Source organism: Pimephales promelas, chromosome 24 (genome assembly GCF_988280905.1).
Source record: "Pimephales promelas chromosome 24, fPimPro1.hap1.1, whole genome shotgun sequence".
Taxonomy (NCBI): domain Eukaryota; kingdom Metazoa; phylum Chordata; class Actinopteri; order Cypriniformes; family Leuciscidae; genus Pimephales; species Pimephales promelas.
Window position 1 is genome coordinate 683853 of NC_142792.1, and position 15974 is coordinate 699826.

General features: G+C 37.7%; 1 protein-coding gene across 3 annotated transcripts in view; it reads right to left on the bottom strand.

Moving 5' to 3' along the window:
- Window positions 1-15974, bottom strand: part of ptn (pleiotrophin) — a 67165-nt gene that overhangs the window by 37441 nt on the left and 13750 nt on the right. For 2 of the 3 annotated variants that reach the window (XM_089126605.1, XM_089126602.1), the window contains exons 2-5: window positions 14912-14949; window positions 14551-14619; window positions 12951-13154; window positions 10716-10852 (exon numbers count right to left, since the gene is read on the bottom strand). In XM_089126605.1, coding sequence (XP_088982731.1) covers window positions 10716-10738 — 23 coding nt within the window. In that variant the 5' untranslated portion in view covers window positions 10739-10852; window positions 12951-13154; window positions 14551-14619; window positions 14912-14949. Of the gene's footprint in view, window positions 1-10715; window positions 10853-12950; window positions 13155-14550; window positions 14757-14911; window positions 14950-15974 lie in introns of those variants that run through there. The other variant, XM_089126601.1, reaches the window with a different exon arrangement.

A 15974-nucleotide genomic window follows, 5' to 3' on the forward strand; every position in this document is an offset into this window, starting at 1 on the left:
CTGTACACTAGACAGATTCAGACAGACACCCGCTGAACACTATAGCAACACTAACTCTACACTAACTCTATACTAACTCTACTAACTCTACACTAACTCTATACTAACTCTACACTAACTCTATACTAACTCTACTAACTCTACACTAACTCTATACTAACTCTATACTAACTCTACACTAACTCTACACTAACTCTACACGCTAGACAGATTCAGACAGACGTCCGCTGAACACTATAGCAACACTAACTCTATACTAACGCTTTACTAACTCTACAATAACTCTACTAACTCTGTACACTAGACAGATTCAGACAGACCCCCGCTGAACACTATAGCAACACTAACTCTATACTAACGCTTTACTAACTCTACACTAACTCTACTAACACTGTACACTAGACAGATTCAGACAGACCCCCGCTGAACACTATAGCAACACTAACTCTATACTAACGCTTTACTAACTCTACAATAACTCTACTAACTCTGTACACTAGACAGATTCAGACAGACCCCCGCTGAACACTATAGCAACACTAACTCTATACTAACGCTTTACTAACTCTACACTAACTCTACTAACTCTGTACACTAGACAGATTCAGACAGACCCCCGCTGAACACTATAGCAACACTAACTCTATACTAACGCTTTACTAACTCTACAATAACTCTACTAACTCTGTACACTAGACAGATTCAGACAGACCCCCGCTGAACACTATAGCAACACTAACTCTATACTAACTCTATACTAACTCTACACTAACTCTATACTAACTATACTAACTCTACTAACTCTACACTAACTCTATACTAACTCTACTAACTATAAACTAACTCTATACTAACTCTACACTAACTCTATACTAACTCTACTAACTCTACACTAACTCTATACTAACTCTACACTAACTCTATACTAACTCTACACTAACTCTACACGCTAGACAGATTCAGACAGACGTCCGCTGAACACTATAGCAACACTAACTCTATACTAACGCTTTACTAACTCTACAATAACTCTACTAACTCTGTACACTAGATAGATTCAGACAGACACCCGCTGAACACTATAGCAACACTAACTCTATACTAACGCTTTACTAACTCTACACTAACTCTACTAACTCTGTACACTAGACAGATTCAGACAGACACCCGCTGAACACTATAGCAACACTAACTCTATACTAACGCTTTACTAACTCTACAATAACTCTACTAACTCTGTACACTAGATAGATTCAGACAGACACCCGCTGAACACTATAGCAACACTAACTCTATACTAACGCTTTACTAACTCTACACTAACTCTACTAACTCTGTACACTAGACAGATTCAGACAGACGCCCGCTGAACACTATAGCAACACTAACTCTATACTAACTCTACACTAACTCTATACTAACTCTACACTAACTCTACACGCTAGACAGATTCAGACAGACACCCGCTGAACACTATAGCAACACTAACTCTACACTAACTCTACACTAACTCTATACTAACTCTACACTAACTCTATACTATCTCTATACTAACTCTACACTAACTCTACATGCTAGACAGATTCAGACAGGCGCCCGCTGAACACTATAGCAACACTAACTCTATACTAACTCTACACTAACTCTACACTAACTCTATACTAACTCTACACTAACTCTACACGCTAGACAGATTCAGACAGACGTCCGCTGAACACTATAGCAACACTAACTCTATACTAACGCTTTACTAACTCTACAATAACTCTACTAACTCTGTACACTAGATAGATTCAGACAGACACCCGCTGAACACTATAGCAACACTAACTCTATACTAACGCTTTACTAACTCTACACTAACTCTACTAACTCTGTACACTAGACAGATTCAGACAGACACCCGCTGAACACTATAGCAACACTAACTCTATACTAACGCTTTACTAACTCTACAATAACTCTACTAACTCTGTACACTAGATAGATTCAGACAGACACCCGCTGAACACTATAGCAACACTAACTCTATACTAACGCTTTACTAACTCTACACTAACTCTACTAACTCTGTACACTAGACAGATTCAGACAGACGCCCGCTGAACACTATAGCAACACTAACTCTATACTAACTCTACACTAACTCTATACTAACTCTACACTAACTCTACACGCTAGACAGATTCAGACAGACACCCGCTGAACACTATAGCAACACTAACTCTACACTAACTCTATACTAACTCTACACTAACTCTATACTAACTCTACTAACTCTACACTAACTCTATACTAACTCTACACTAACTCTATACTAACTCTACTAACTCTACACTAACTCTATACTAACTCTATACTAACTCTACACTAACTCTACACTAACTCTACACGCTAGACAGATTCAGACAGACGTCCGCTGAACACTATAGCAACACTAACTCTATACTAACGCTTTACTAACTCTACAATAACTCTACTAACTCTGTACACTAGACAGATTCAGACAGACCCCCGCTGAACACTATAGCAACACTAACTCTATACTAACGCTTTACTAACTCTACACTAACTCTACTAACACTGTACACTAGACAGATTCAGACAGACCCCCGCTGAACACTATAGCAACACTAACTCTATACTAACGCTTTACTAACTCTACAATAACTCTACTAACTCTGTACACTAGACAGATTCAGACAGACCCCCGCTGAACACTATAGCAACACTAACTCTATACTAACGCTTTACTAACTCTACACTAACTCTACTAACTCTGTACACTAGACAGATTCAGACAGACCCCCGCTGAACACTATAGCAACACTAACTCTATACTAACGCTTTACTAACTCTACAATAACTCTACTAACTCTGTACACTAGACAGATTCAGACAGACCCCCGCTGAACACTATAGCAACACTAACTCTATACTAACTCTATACTAACTCTACACTAACTCTATACTAACTATACTAACTCTACTAACTCTACACTAACTCTATACTAACTCTACTAACTATAAACTAACTCTATACTAACTCTACACTAACTCTATACTAACTCTACTAACTCTACACTAACTCTATACTAACTCTACACTAACTCTATACTAACTCTACACTAACTCTACACGCTAGACAGATTCAGACAGACGTCCGCTGAACACTATAGCAACACTAACTCTATACTAACGCTTTACTAACTCTACAATAACTCTACTAACTCTGTACACTAGATAGATTCAGACAGACACCCGCTGAACACTATAGCAACACTAACTCTATACTAACGCTTTACTAACTCTACACTAACTCTACTAACTCTGTACACTAGACAGATTCAGACAGACACCCGCTGAACACTATAGCAACACTAACTCTATACTAACGCTTTACTAACTCTACAATAACTCTACTAACTCTGTACACTAGATAGATTCAGACAGACACCCGCTGAACACTATAGCAACACTAACTCTATACTAACGCTTTACTAACTCTACACTAACTCTACTAACTCTGTACACTAGACAGATTCAGACAGACGCCCGCTGAACACTATAGCAACACTAACTCTATACTAACTCTACACTAACTCTATACTAACTCTACACTAACTCTACACGCTAGACAGATTCAGACAGACACCCGCTGAACACTATAGCAACACTAACTCTACACTAACTCTACACTAACTCTATACTAACTCTACACTAACTCTATACTATCTCTATACTAACTCTACACTAACTCTACATGCTAGACAGATTCAGACAGGCGCCCGCTGAACACTATAGCAACACTAACTCTATACTAACTCTACACTAACTCTACACTAACTCTATACTAACTCTACACTAACTCTACACGCTAGACAGATTCAGACAGACGTCCGCTGAACACTATAGCAACACTAACTCTATACTAACGCTTTACTAACTCTACAATAACTCTACTAACTCTGTACACTAGATAGATTCAGACAGACACCCGCTGAACACTATAGCAACACTAACTCTATACTAACGCTTTACTAACTCTACACTAACTCTACTAACTCTGTACACTAGACAGATTCAGACAGACACCCGCTGAACACTATAGCAACACTAACTCTATACTAACGCTTTACTAACTCTACAATAACTCTACTAACTCTGTACACTAGATAGATTCAGACAGACACCCGCTGAACACTATAGCAACACTAACTCTATACTAACGCTTTACTAACTCTACACTAACTCTACTAACTCTGTACACTAGACAGATTCAGACAGACGCCCGCTGAACACTATAGCAACACTAACTCTATACTAACTCTACACTAACTCTATACTAACTCTACACTAACTCTACACGCTAGACAGATTCAGACAGACACCCGCTGAACACTATAGCAACACTAACTCTACACTAACTCTACACTAACTCTATACTAACTCTACACTAACTCTATACTATCTCTATACTAACTCTACACTAACTCTACATGCTAGACAGATTCAGACAGGCGCCCGCTGAACACTATAGCAACACTAACTCTATACTAACTCTACACTAACTCTACTAACTCTATACAGTAGACAGATTCAGACAGACACCCACTGAACACTAACTCCATACTAACTATGTACTATACCTATCTATCTATCTGTCAGTTGTCTGTCTGTCTTATAGACAGGCAGATAGATTTGGTCAAGCCAACATAATCTACTAAATCTGCTAATTGAACTAGTCTAACTGTATATTATGCATTAATACAGAATGTGTAACAGCTTATTGAAATGTAACTTTAAATGTGAACAAACCATATTAGAAATTATAGTTTGAACTTAATCTACCGTCTTTCTTTCTCGCATGTATTTCAAAGTGTTTGTCTTTTTGAGTTCCACATCTTATTAATGTAGCGTTTCAGAGCTCAGAAAACCTGAGCTAATAGCTTTGCATAATTCAAAACAATGGTTGTTGTAACGATAAATTGCTTAATTTTTCCCCTGTCTCAGGTAATTTGCTTTTCATTGTAAACATGTTTCTGCTACCTGGATCATCACACCGAGGTGCGTTCATACGCCGTGCCGTTCTTACAAAGAGCGACTGAGGAAACAACTCAGCAAACAAATCACACACACACCCCTTGATTTCTCTTGTTGTTAAAAGTAACTTGGATGATGAAAGGGAGGGTAAAACCTTCACAGTGACATTACATCCAAAAATCATTCTCCAAACTTTGAATCGTCATTCAGCCAAAAACAATCTGCAGGCCGTCAAGCATGACTGTGATGCCAGATTTGGAATAATTGGAACATTGGAAAGAAAAGTAAGAGTGTGTGTGTGTGTGTGTGTGTGTGTGTGTGTGTGTGAGATTGAAAACCCCTCCAAGCGGTTCAAATATTAAAACCACGAGGCGGCTGTTGCTTTGCATATTTCACTGCATGTGCTCAAAAATCTGCTGTTTTCCACTGATCCAGAAAAACGAGTCAAACTGAGAGTTTAATACGCTCTATGAACACACACACACACACACACGCCTTAAAGGACCGTCCCATAAACAGCATCACTGACATGCTGTTGATTTTCACAGACAATAATTTTGAATGTATAAACGAGCAAAAACAGCAGCGTCCTGACAATAGAAGTGAACGGGGAAAGTAGCCAGAGGGAGAAAATCCAGAAATGTGAAGCTGGTATTTTTGTTCAAGCACTTCCATGAATTATTCAATATAAACTTGTCTAAATCAGGGGTTTTTTAAACTTTTTGTATGTGTGGACCACTCTTTGTAATCAAGAATTTTCACAGACCACCTCATAATACACATATTATGATATTACAAATTATATTATATATTACATATTATTAGGGCTGGGTATTGAGACAAATTTCACAATTCGATTCGATTTCGATTCACAAGCTTGCAATTCGATTCGATTTCGATTACGATTCGATTCAATATCGATTATTTTGGATATCAGTTACAATAAATGGCAGTTTTTCTCAAGGGAATCAAATCTCTTAACTAATGCTGTAAACTATGGGAGTCTAGTTGTAGCCTATAGACTTCATTAGCCTAATATGAAGGTAATAATGAACTGTTGTATAGCTATACAAACACTTAAATTACACTTTTATTTATTTTATTCAAGCCCAAACGTGTGTTTGCAGTGTGCCTGTTGTTTTGTTTATGGTCTAGATCCGCTCGCGCTTTGGTCGAAGAAGCAACAAAACGTCCTCGCGCGGCGCAAGTCATTGAAATGAATGGGTTTCAGAGCGCAGCGCGGGGACGTTTTGTGCCGCACACACTCGTTTGGGGTTGCTAGCCGGCCAAATAGTAACGTTACGTTTTGAGTGCATGACGAGCGCGAGACGCTGAAATGGATGCCCTAAGATTATGAATAGAAAGTTTACTTTTAAAAAGTTGCCAAATTGTCCCATTGACAAGATCAAGTGATCTGTGTGTGTGGTCGTTGTGAACTGAGCGATCATCATCGCAGCACGTCTGAAACAACACTTGATGATGGCCAAGCAAACACACACACACACACACACACAGATGATGCGAATTCTCCACCCCCTCGTCAATATCAGGACCTCGTCAGTATTTCTTTCACTCTTTTATTGATAGACAGTGTTACATTGTGTGAGAGATTATTTATATATGTTAGTGTGAAATTGAACACTATTCCAATGTTATTTTCAATAATAATAATAAAAAAAAACATTTGCACTAAACAAGCCGATCCACTTTTCCATGTTGACAAGAGCGTTAAAATGAAAAAAAAATAATGTAACAAAAAGAAATCAAAAGACATTTAGAAAATGTGCGATTAATCGCGAGTTAACTATGACATTAATGCGATTAATCGCGATTAAATATTTGAATTGTTTGACAGCACTAATTTTAATATATCAAATTTAGCACACTTCAGTTCAGCAGTGTTTCACTTGGAGTGTTACGTTTGTTTTTAACCCAGTTTCGGCTACATTTAAAAAAATATCGGCTGAATAATCGGTTAATCGGCACGCACGGTCAAACCTAAATATCTGTTTATCGGTAAAATCCACTATCGGTCGACCTTAACAGTAATGAAATTGTTGTCTGGTGTGCACAGACGCAGCCGCCACACAGCTGACACGCTCACGCCACGCAGCCAGTGTGTCTGTTTGATACACAGTCTCAATACAAAACCGGTTGAAAGCCACAGCTGTTTACTGCTGAAACTGTACAACTAGCATGTTGACATGAGGAGGAGAGAGATCCTAATATCCCATTACTACCCCTGATCTCAGTATGAAATGTTATTAAACAGAGCTGGATTACACAGCCGACGAGGGTAATCTCTAATCTAACCTCAGCGCTGCCCACATAATCCTGCATAATCTGCCCGGATTACAGACAATAAAAACTTAAATCTCTTTAAACACCACTTTAAACTTTGAGCACACTTCTCAGAGCTCGTTATGAATCGCATGCATTATTAATCAGAATATATTAGCTCTAATAAATTTAAATACTTAGATGCACACGGATTGTGCATTAATTTCCATGGCAACCCACAGCCTGACATTCGAACTCAATAAAATGATCTTTCCTCCCAAATGAGTTCCTTAATGAGGAGGAGGAGGATTTCATTTAATCCGGTTTATATATGAGCAAAGTCCGCATAAAGTTGCTCTTTTATGTCGTTAAAGCCATAAAAATATTATTTCTGGAGAGAGTTCTAGTCTCTCTATTATCAGATTACTTCCATTTGTGAAACGCTAAACTTGAAGCATATTTTGAGGAATCGTTCACATGCAGAGCACAGATGTGATGATGGATGCTGGGTTCGTTTCAAACATTTTAGTCGAATGCATTGATTTAGAAATGTGCTTGTGTTATTAAATCCAATGTAGTCAAATGCAACGCTGCTGTGTCTACAAACATGCATTATCATTTACTCGTGCGAGAGATGACTGGTTCTTTTACTAAGTCATATATCCGTAAAATCCTGGATTCAACAAGAGGCTGATGAGGAAAAGCTGCACCATGAACTCAATAAAGCGAGACCTTCACACTAGCCACAAACCGACACGAGGCAAACCATTAACCCACACATGCATCACAGCTATCGCAATCTAGCGCTGTGCCATGTATCGAACCAGACGTCGGATCCGATCAATGAGTGCTTGCTGGACAAGGTTCTCCGTTTACACACCTCTACGATTCCTCATTCGCTCATATATTATGGAGGGAAATCGCAGGGATGATTCGCTTCCTGTCAAATCTATTAAGACTAATAAAGACACATTACTCATGACAGCCCCGGGAGGATATTAACTAACACTTCTTACTCGCTTTCTAATCTCCTAAATAATAAAACCATGTTACATCATGTGGGAAAGTGGATTATAATCACTGCGCCTTCTAAACCGCTACACAGTTGCTCAAAAATAATCTGTCAATATGATGTTTCTCGACCCAGTACCAACAAATATTGGAAAATACGGCTATAAATTATTTCATGTTTGAGGAAAGTGTCAATGATAGGGTCAATACAACAAAACTGTCAAGAAATGGGTCATTTTTCACACCAAAATCAATGTAAGCCTTTCTCTCTCATACACACACACACACACACACATATATGCGTATATTATATATATATATATATATATATATATACAGACACACACACACACACAGCATGACATATTTTATATTATTAATAATTAATCATTATTATGCAATAATATTAATTATAATTACCATACAGAATATGGTATATAAATGTATATATATATGCTTTTCAGCGAGCAGCACGTACACCGAATATTATAATATATTTTAATTCAAACTGAGAGTTATTTAAATTATACAAATAATATATTTTAATTGTATATTCAATACTTATAATAATATATATATATATATATATATATGGTATAAATGGTACATTTTTGTGAATTTAATGCATTTAAAAAAATGAATTTATATATTAGACTTCTGAATAATATACTTTTCTCAATGCACATTATAGTTTCTTATCATTTTCTTTATATATTTTTTTCTTTGAAGGGGTGAAACATGATCCAGCATTTCTTAAAGAGATTCAACCAATATCTTAAATGACTTACGGAGAGGAGTAAATAGCTTTGGGGAGTTTTTAAATCACTCTGTTTAAGATGAGAGATGAATCTGGTCTACAGAGAGAAATATGAGACATTTGTGTAACTTTAATAAAGTTCTGCTCCGTGCTGCACGCTGTAATTGCTAGATGAGGCATTCCTGCTCTGCATCCCAGCGGATCGTGTCTAGATCAACCCACGGACGTCTGGTTACCTGAGCAACGAACCTCTGCCGTCCCTCCATTCATCACCATACACTGCATGTGATTCTCACACACACACACACAGTTTACCCAGCAATCTTCACACACACACACTTGGAACTCTATGTTCTTCTGTGCAGATTTGCTGCTGGTTGAACAGAAAAGGTTAACACGACCCTCAAAATGCATTCTGGGAGCTTTATTTGACTCCAGCAGTTGAGTTAAAAGTTTTTAAAGATTTTAATGTTTTTAAAAGAAGTCTATTTTGCTCAACAAGGCTGCATTTGTTTGATCAAAAATACAGTAAAAACAGTAATACAGTGAAATATTATTACAACTTAGAATATAATTTATTCCAGTGATCAAAGCTGAATTTTAAGCATCATTACTCCAGTCTTCAGTGTCACATGATCCTTCACAAATCACTCTAATAAAGTGCTGAAGTGATGACGTCACTTTGTAGGACGACTCGGAAGCTAGCGGCGCATGGGTTCCCTCGATCCAAAAGCTCTGCATTTTCCCCATAGACTTTTGGAAAATTGCAAAAAATAAGATCTGTGTTTAACAAAGAGTTGTGACCCGTGTAAGGTTTTGTCTATCAAGATAATCTTTACAAGTTAATCCAAAATTTATACATTTTGAAGCCTATATAAAGTTTTTAAAAAAACACAATCAGACACAATAAAGTTTAAAAAACACAAGCAGGTTATAACTGTGTGTTCTGTAGATGTCATAGATCAAAACGTGAAAATATTTAGAGGCTGTGTTCACCACAGACCTTATTTCAGGCGATTTAGCAAAACCCCATAGACTTAAAATGCTAAAATGCTAACTCACTTCCGTGTTTTGGCCTACAGAGTGACATCATAACTTCGGCACCGGTGATCAAGAAACATTTATGATCATAATCAGTGTTGAAAACAGTTGTTCTGCTTCATATTTTTGTGGAAACTTTTTCTGGATATTTGTATGAATTGAAAGTTCAAAACAACAGCGTTTATTTGAAAGAGAATCTTTTGTAGTATTATGAACTTTACAGTCACTTTTGATCCATTTTAATGCATCCTCGCTGATTAAAAGAATTAATTTCTACTTATGAATGGTTGCGTGTTTATTTCGGTGCACTTTTATTGATCATGTGGCTTGTTAAAGAGAGCTGTCTGAAAAAAAAATGATTTTCACTTGAATGTTGGTGAATAAAATCTCATACTTGCACAGAGGAGAAAGCCGAGCCGTATCTAGAGTCATCGGACCCTTTTCACCAGAGCCTGTGAGCAATTTGCTTCAGAAAACGTGATTTTTGCAGTTCTGTTTGGTGCACAGAAATCGCTTAGAGCAGCTTTAGGTTTAATTGCACGTGTACGCGTCCGATTTGATGTTGAAATTCATCACTCTGTACCTGATTGTGTGTGCGTGTCCCATCTACAGAACAACAGCTGACTACTGCAGATCTGGAACCCAATCTCCATGTGCTCCCTGGGATCCTGTTCATTTCTCCATCCTGCCAGCACAGAACATGCTTTTCTCTCTATTGCCCTGGGAAGAAAGAAAAAAAAACAATTTGAGAATTTTTTTAGGTAGGAATTAATCTCCTGAACACAACCTGCAGAAGTGGTGCACTGCTGCCATTGTGTTCTGAATGAATGAGATACTGCAGCTTGATATACTGTTGAACACTGGCCGTCTCATGGTTTGGTCCTCCATCCCTGAAGCCGAATTCATATCCTACACCAGAGGAAATCAAGTTTGACATGTTCCTGGTCTTATTTAGAGCATTCACTTGCTGATGAATTTCACTGCCGTCTAGGAGAAACAACTGAACTGAAGTGATTTATCTAAAAATGTATTTACTCAAAAATATGTTCTAAGAATGTTTGCAATACATTATGAAACAATGTTCTCTGAACGTCCAGTTTATATTTTAAAAACATTTTTACTCGTCATGTGAGGGTTCCGTTTCATCATTCTTCAAACATCATGGAATGTTACTTTTGAATGTTCTCTGAACATTCCGAAACCAGTAGTTACATTTAAAAAAAAAGAACATCCAACTAAAACGTTCCATGAACAATGTATGCCATCTACGTCACTCCTAACAGATTTACACGCCGCCATATTTACGACCGATCTCGCCCGGTGTGGCCGACCAAACTGAACTGCCCAGTTGAATGAGAGAGAGAGAGACCTGGAGAAAATATCAATTTTAGGCTCCGACCCTTCTTTGTTACCCCCAGTTTTCTTTCATCCATTATCATCTGCCCCAGACTTGGCTTCCACAATATGTACATATATCTCTTGTGCATAACCCCTCCCCATAGGCTACATCGGGGAACGCTCGAAGGCTTTCAAGAGTACCGATGCATATCAATATGCTGTGGCTGGAGGAGTAAAAGACGTAAAAGTGCGGCACTTGGCCACCAAGGATTTATATTTAATCATGGGAAATGTAATAGGTATTATAAAGAAAATTCAAATGTATGATTTTGGTGGTTGTTTGCTCTGAATAGTGTCGTGTTGTTAGCTAGTTAAGTGGCTAACAGCTGCTAGCTTGCCATCTGTTAGTCACGGCTCACGGCTAACGTTAGCTGTCATTAATCTGGATTAGGCCTGTCGCGATCAATTAATCGCACGATTAAAAAAAAATGAGCTAGATCATATTTCCGACCGCAATAATTTCCATTTGCATGCTTGTTTGTTTTCCTCGTCTCTCTCTCTCTCTCTCTCTCTACCAAAGAGACTGGATGACAACTCTGTTAAAGACATAACCGATTTATATTACGTGAATACTCTCCAAAACGGACATTTAAACATAAAGTTGTGTGTATTTGTCCATTCAGAATACAGCTGCACGCTTCTATAATAAAATACCGGTTCGGCTGTTTGGGCACAACACATTGCAGGCATTACTGAGACCATCGGTCGTAAAGATGGCGGCGCAAAGCTACAGTGACGTCATGTGACCCGAATGAATACGCTGATTTCACGCAGAAATTGAAAGCGAGGCTCCGGTGAGAAGTAAACCGTTAATCGTAGGAGTGCGATGGCGTATTGTTGTGTTTAATGTAAAAATTAGTTATTCTAAAACTGGAAATTACTTATAAAAATGTGTTATTTCTTTCATACTTTAGACTATATACAGTGAAATTAATTTATACGTTATTTAGAACGTAAAAAAGAAGCAGGAACGATCTATATCCTATATTGTATATTAACATCCAATAGTGTAAATCGCTTTCAAAATGGCGGCTGCATGAAATCAGAGTATAGACCATTTCACGAGATGTAAACAACACTGGTCCAGAAGCACTTCCTGTTTCAGTTTTTTAACACTACATAAAAGCTGGGATACAACCAACAGAACATATAAAACTGAATCAAAAAGTTAAAAAAACATAAAATGTTTTCGTTACATGTGAAATAAAGAAAACAGTTACAAACTGAAACAGGAAGTGCTTCTGGACCAGTGTTGTTTACATCTTGTGAAATGGTCTATAGAAGAATGCATAACTTTGAACAAAGATTAGGTTAAAGTTTGTCAGAAAGTTCAATAGCTGGGATATAGTACACGACCAGAATTAGATATCAATTTGTGCTTATTTAAAAATTTTACCCACAACTACCTGGACAGACGCACCTGTATTTCAAGAGCCCTTTGAAGGAAACTTTGAGTCTTTGCCCTTGGCGGTGATGGTCTGTTTGTCTACATATCCCACTGTTCTCCACAGAGATGAGACATCAGCTGAAAAGGTGACTGGCACTTTGTAAGTAGCTCTGGTCCATCTGGTGAAATTGTGCATTTAACCCAATTTCTGCGGAGGTCTGAATTCATGTGTGAAAGCTGAAATGAGATGCACCCATTACACATACATCGAGGGTCTGGCAACGCAAACGTGGACGGCATGCAAAACAAGGTCTTTTGACAAGGTGCAATTAATTTAGGAGATCATTTTTTTCTATTCTATCAAGGAAAATTTTGATAAGACATTTTGTTTAGTTTTCCAAAGGGCCACTGAATGTCACTTATACAGGAAGTCACCAACAAATGAAGGATTGCCACTATTTACTCACCGTAATGTCATTTTAAGACCCATAATTACCCACACAAAACAAGACCACAATAACAAGAGAAAATTAATCAGAAGTAGGATGCAAATACTGTTAGATGTAGAGACTTAAAGGGACAGTTCGCTTTGAAATTAATTTTTGGTGTGTTTTATCTTACCTCAAGACCATCCAAGATGTAGGTGTCTTTGTTTCCGGACAGTATTTTCAATTTTGATATTTTTAGGTCAAACCGTTGTTGTCTGTCAGTCGTATAATGGATGTCTATGGTCACCACCTCAAAGAGCAGCACAGAGAAGTCCAAATTAAACATGATTTAATTACTCATAAATGTAAGTACACATTGATGGCCTAAGACACGAAACGAGCGGTTTGTGTGAGAAAACGAACAGTATTTACATCGTTTTTACCTCTTGTAATCACAGCCACATCAGTGATCTGAATCAGTTGCGGGGAAGAAAAAAAAAATCAACGTTGTCTGTTGATATAGCGAAATCGTCGTCCATTGCGATTTCCTGAACATCTAAATACTTCACAGTGAAGGGCAACACTTCTGAAATCTCTGTGTAAACAATGAGTGACATACACGCGCGAGAGATCACTTCCGGGGCTTTCCGGCGCTTGCGTAGACCGAAGCGCCCGCGGCCTCAGAGTACATGGACGTGACTGTGATTACAAGAGGTAAAAACGATATAAATACTGTTCGTTTCGTGTCTTAGGCCATCAATGTGTATTACATTCACGAGTCATTAAATCATGTTTAATTTGGACTTCTCTGTGCTGCTCTTTGAGGTGGTGACCATAGACCTCCATTATATGACTGACAGACAAGAACGGTTTGACCTAAAAATATCAAAATTGAAAATACTGTCCGGAAACAAAGACACCTACATCTTGGATGCCCTTGAGGTAAGATAAAACATAGCAAAAATTAATTTCAAAGTGAACTATCCCTTTAAAAGGATAAACTATGATGTTATGAAGATTCAAGTGAGTTTCTTAATTTTGATGATCTGCTATGCTTTCCAATTTTGGATTTCAAACCAAATCAGGGTTATAATGAGTAAGAGCAAATATTGACAATCTTTGTCCTTAGCAAAGGAGGTGGAAAATCATTATATGCAAAATAAAAAAATGTCACATGTTTCCGAAAGCATCCCGGATCAGTTTACCTGTGACTGAAAGCTCTTCCAGTGCTCGGCTGAGTTCGGACAGAGCTTTTGCCAATTCTGATGTAAGGACTGTTTGAGAGAGAGAGAGAGAGAAGAGGAAAACTGACATGATATTGGTGAACAAATAGTGTTTTGGCTTTGATACGGCGTTGCGTCCCACATGGATGGCTGACGTACGGCAGAGCTCTGGGAGACGAGCGCACATATCAGACTGCAGACACAAACACCTGGGTCCCACATATATCACAGCTCCTGCCTCATATCGGGCTTTCACTCTTGCTTATCTGATAGATCTCTCTCTTTTCTCTGCGTTTATTAAAGGAAAAGTTCACAGAGAAAAAATATGTAATTATTTACTCACCCTCATGTCGTTCCAAACCTGTGTGCTGTTATTTTTTCCTGTGGGACACACACAAAAATGGTTATTATTTCAGATCATCCAAAAAGGATGACAAAGCACCATTCAATCATTAAACGGGACGGTTTAGAAGAGTAAATGAGGACGGCTTGCTTTTTCAGAGTAACCTATACTTTTAATTATACGACAGTGTTGAAACGGCAGCTGCAGGACCCCACTGTGATTAATAAGTGCCTCGCACAGAACTGCTCAGTGTAGCTGTAGGACTCTTAGTCACCATATGCTGGAGAAAAACAAGCTAATGAAATAAGGAAACACTCACTGAAACAATGCAAACTTTTTTTTTTTTGCACACCAGCAAGAAAGTGTGCGGTTGTTCACAAAACACTTGTGAGATTTTGATTCTCTTTGAGGAAAATAAATGTGAAATGCCCAGTGATGTCCTAAAGTCAAGATACATGGATGCACACTGCCATCTAGAGGCGATTTGTATAAAACTCAGATCTTTTGCGGCCTCTGCTCAGAATATGCAATCATTTACTCGCCGTCTACATGTACATGGACACTAATGAATTTGTAAATATTGGTGCACTGCACTATTAAACTTAGTTCAAGCTAACTCAATGTGAAGCGATATTTTCAGAATTTTGTTTAGTACTTAATTATTGCTCCAGGTTGAACTGAAATAATGTTCCAGAATTTTTATATTTTCCATAAATAGAATGAACTATTTGCTATATTTTATAGCAGTAATTACATTTGTTTGTTTATACACTGCCTGTCAAAAAGTCTCAGGCTGCCTTTATTTTTTAAATAAAACAATCTTGTGGAAAAATAATATTGTGGAAAAAGTACAATTTAAACCAACTATCAATTGAAATTAAATGTTTTCTGTTGACAGCAAGGCAATCAACCCTACTTCTATTCACAAATTAAACTGCTGTTTATTGGATAAAAGCCAGAAGTGATTATATGAGACCATATACATTATATAAATCTTGCCTTAAGAGAATATAGTCAACAAAATTAAGTAAACAGGTTAGTTACAAACTAAGTAGCAGTTAAT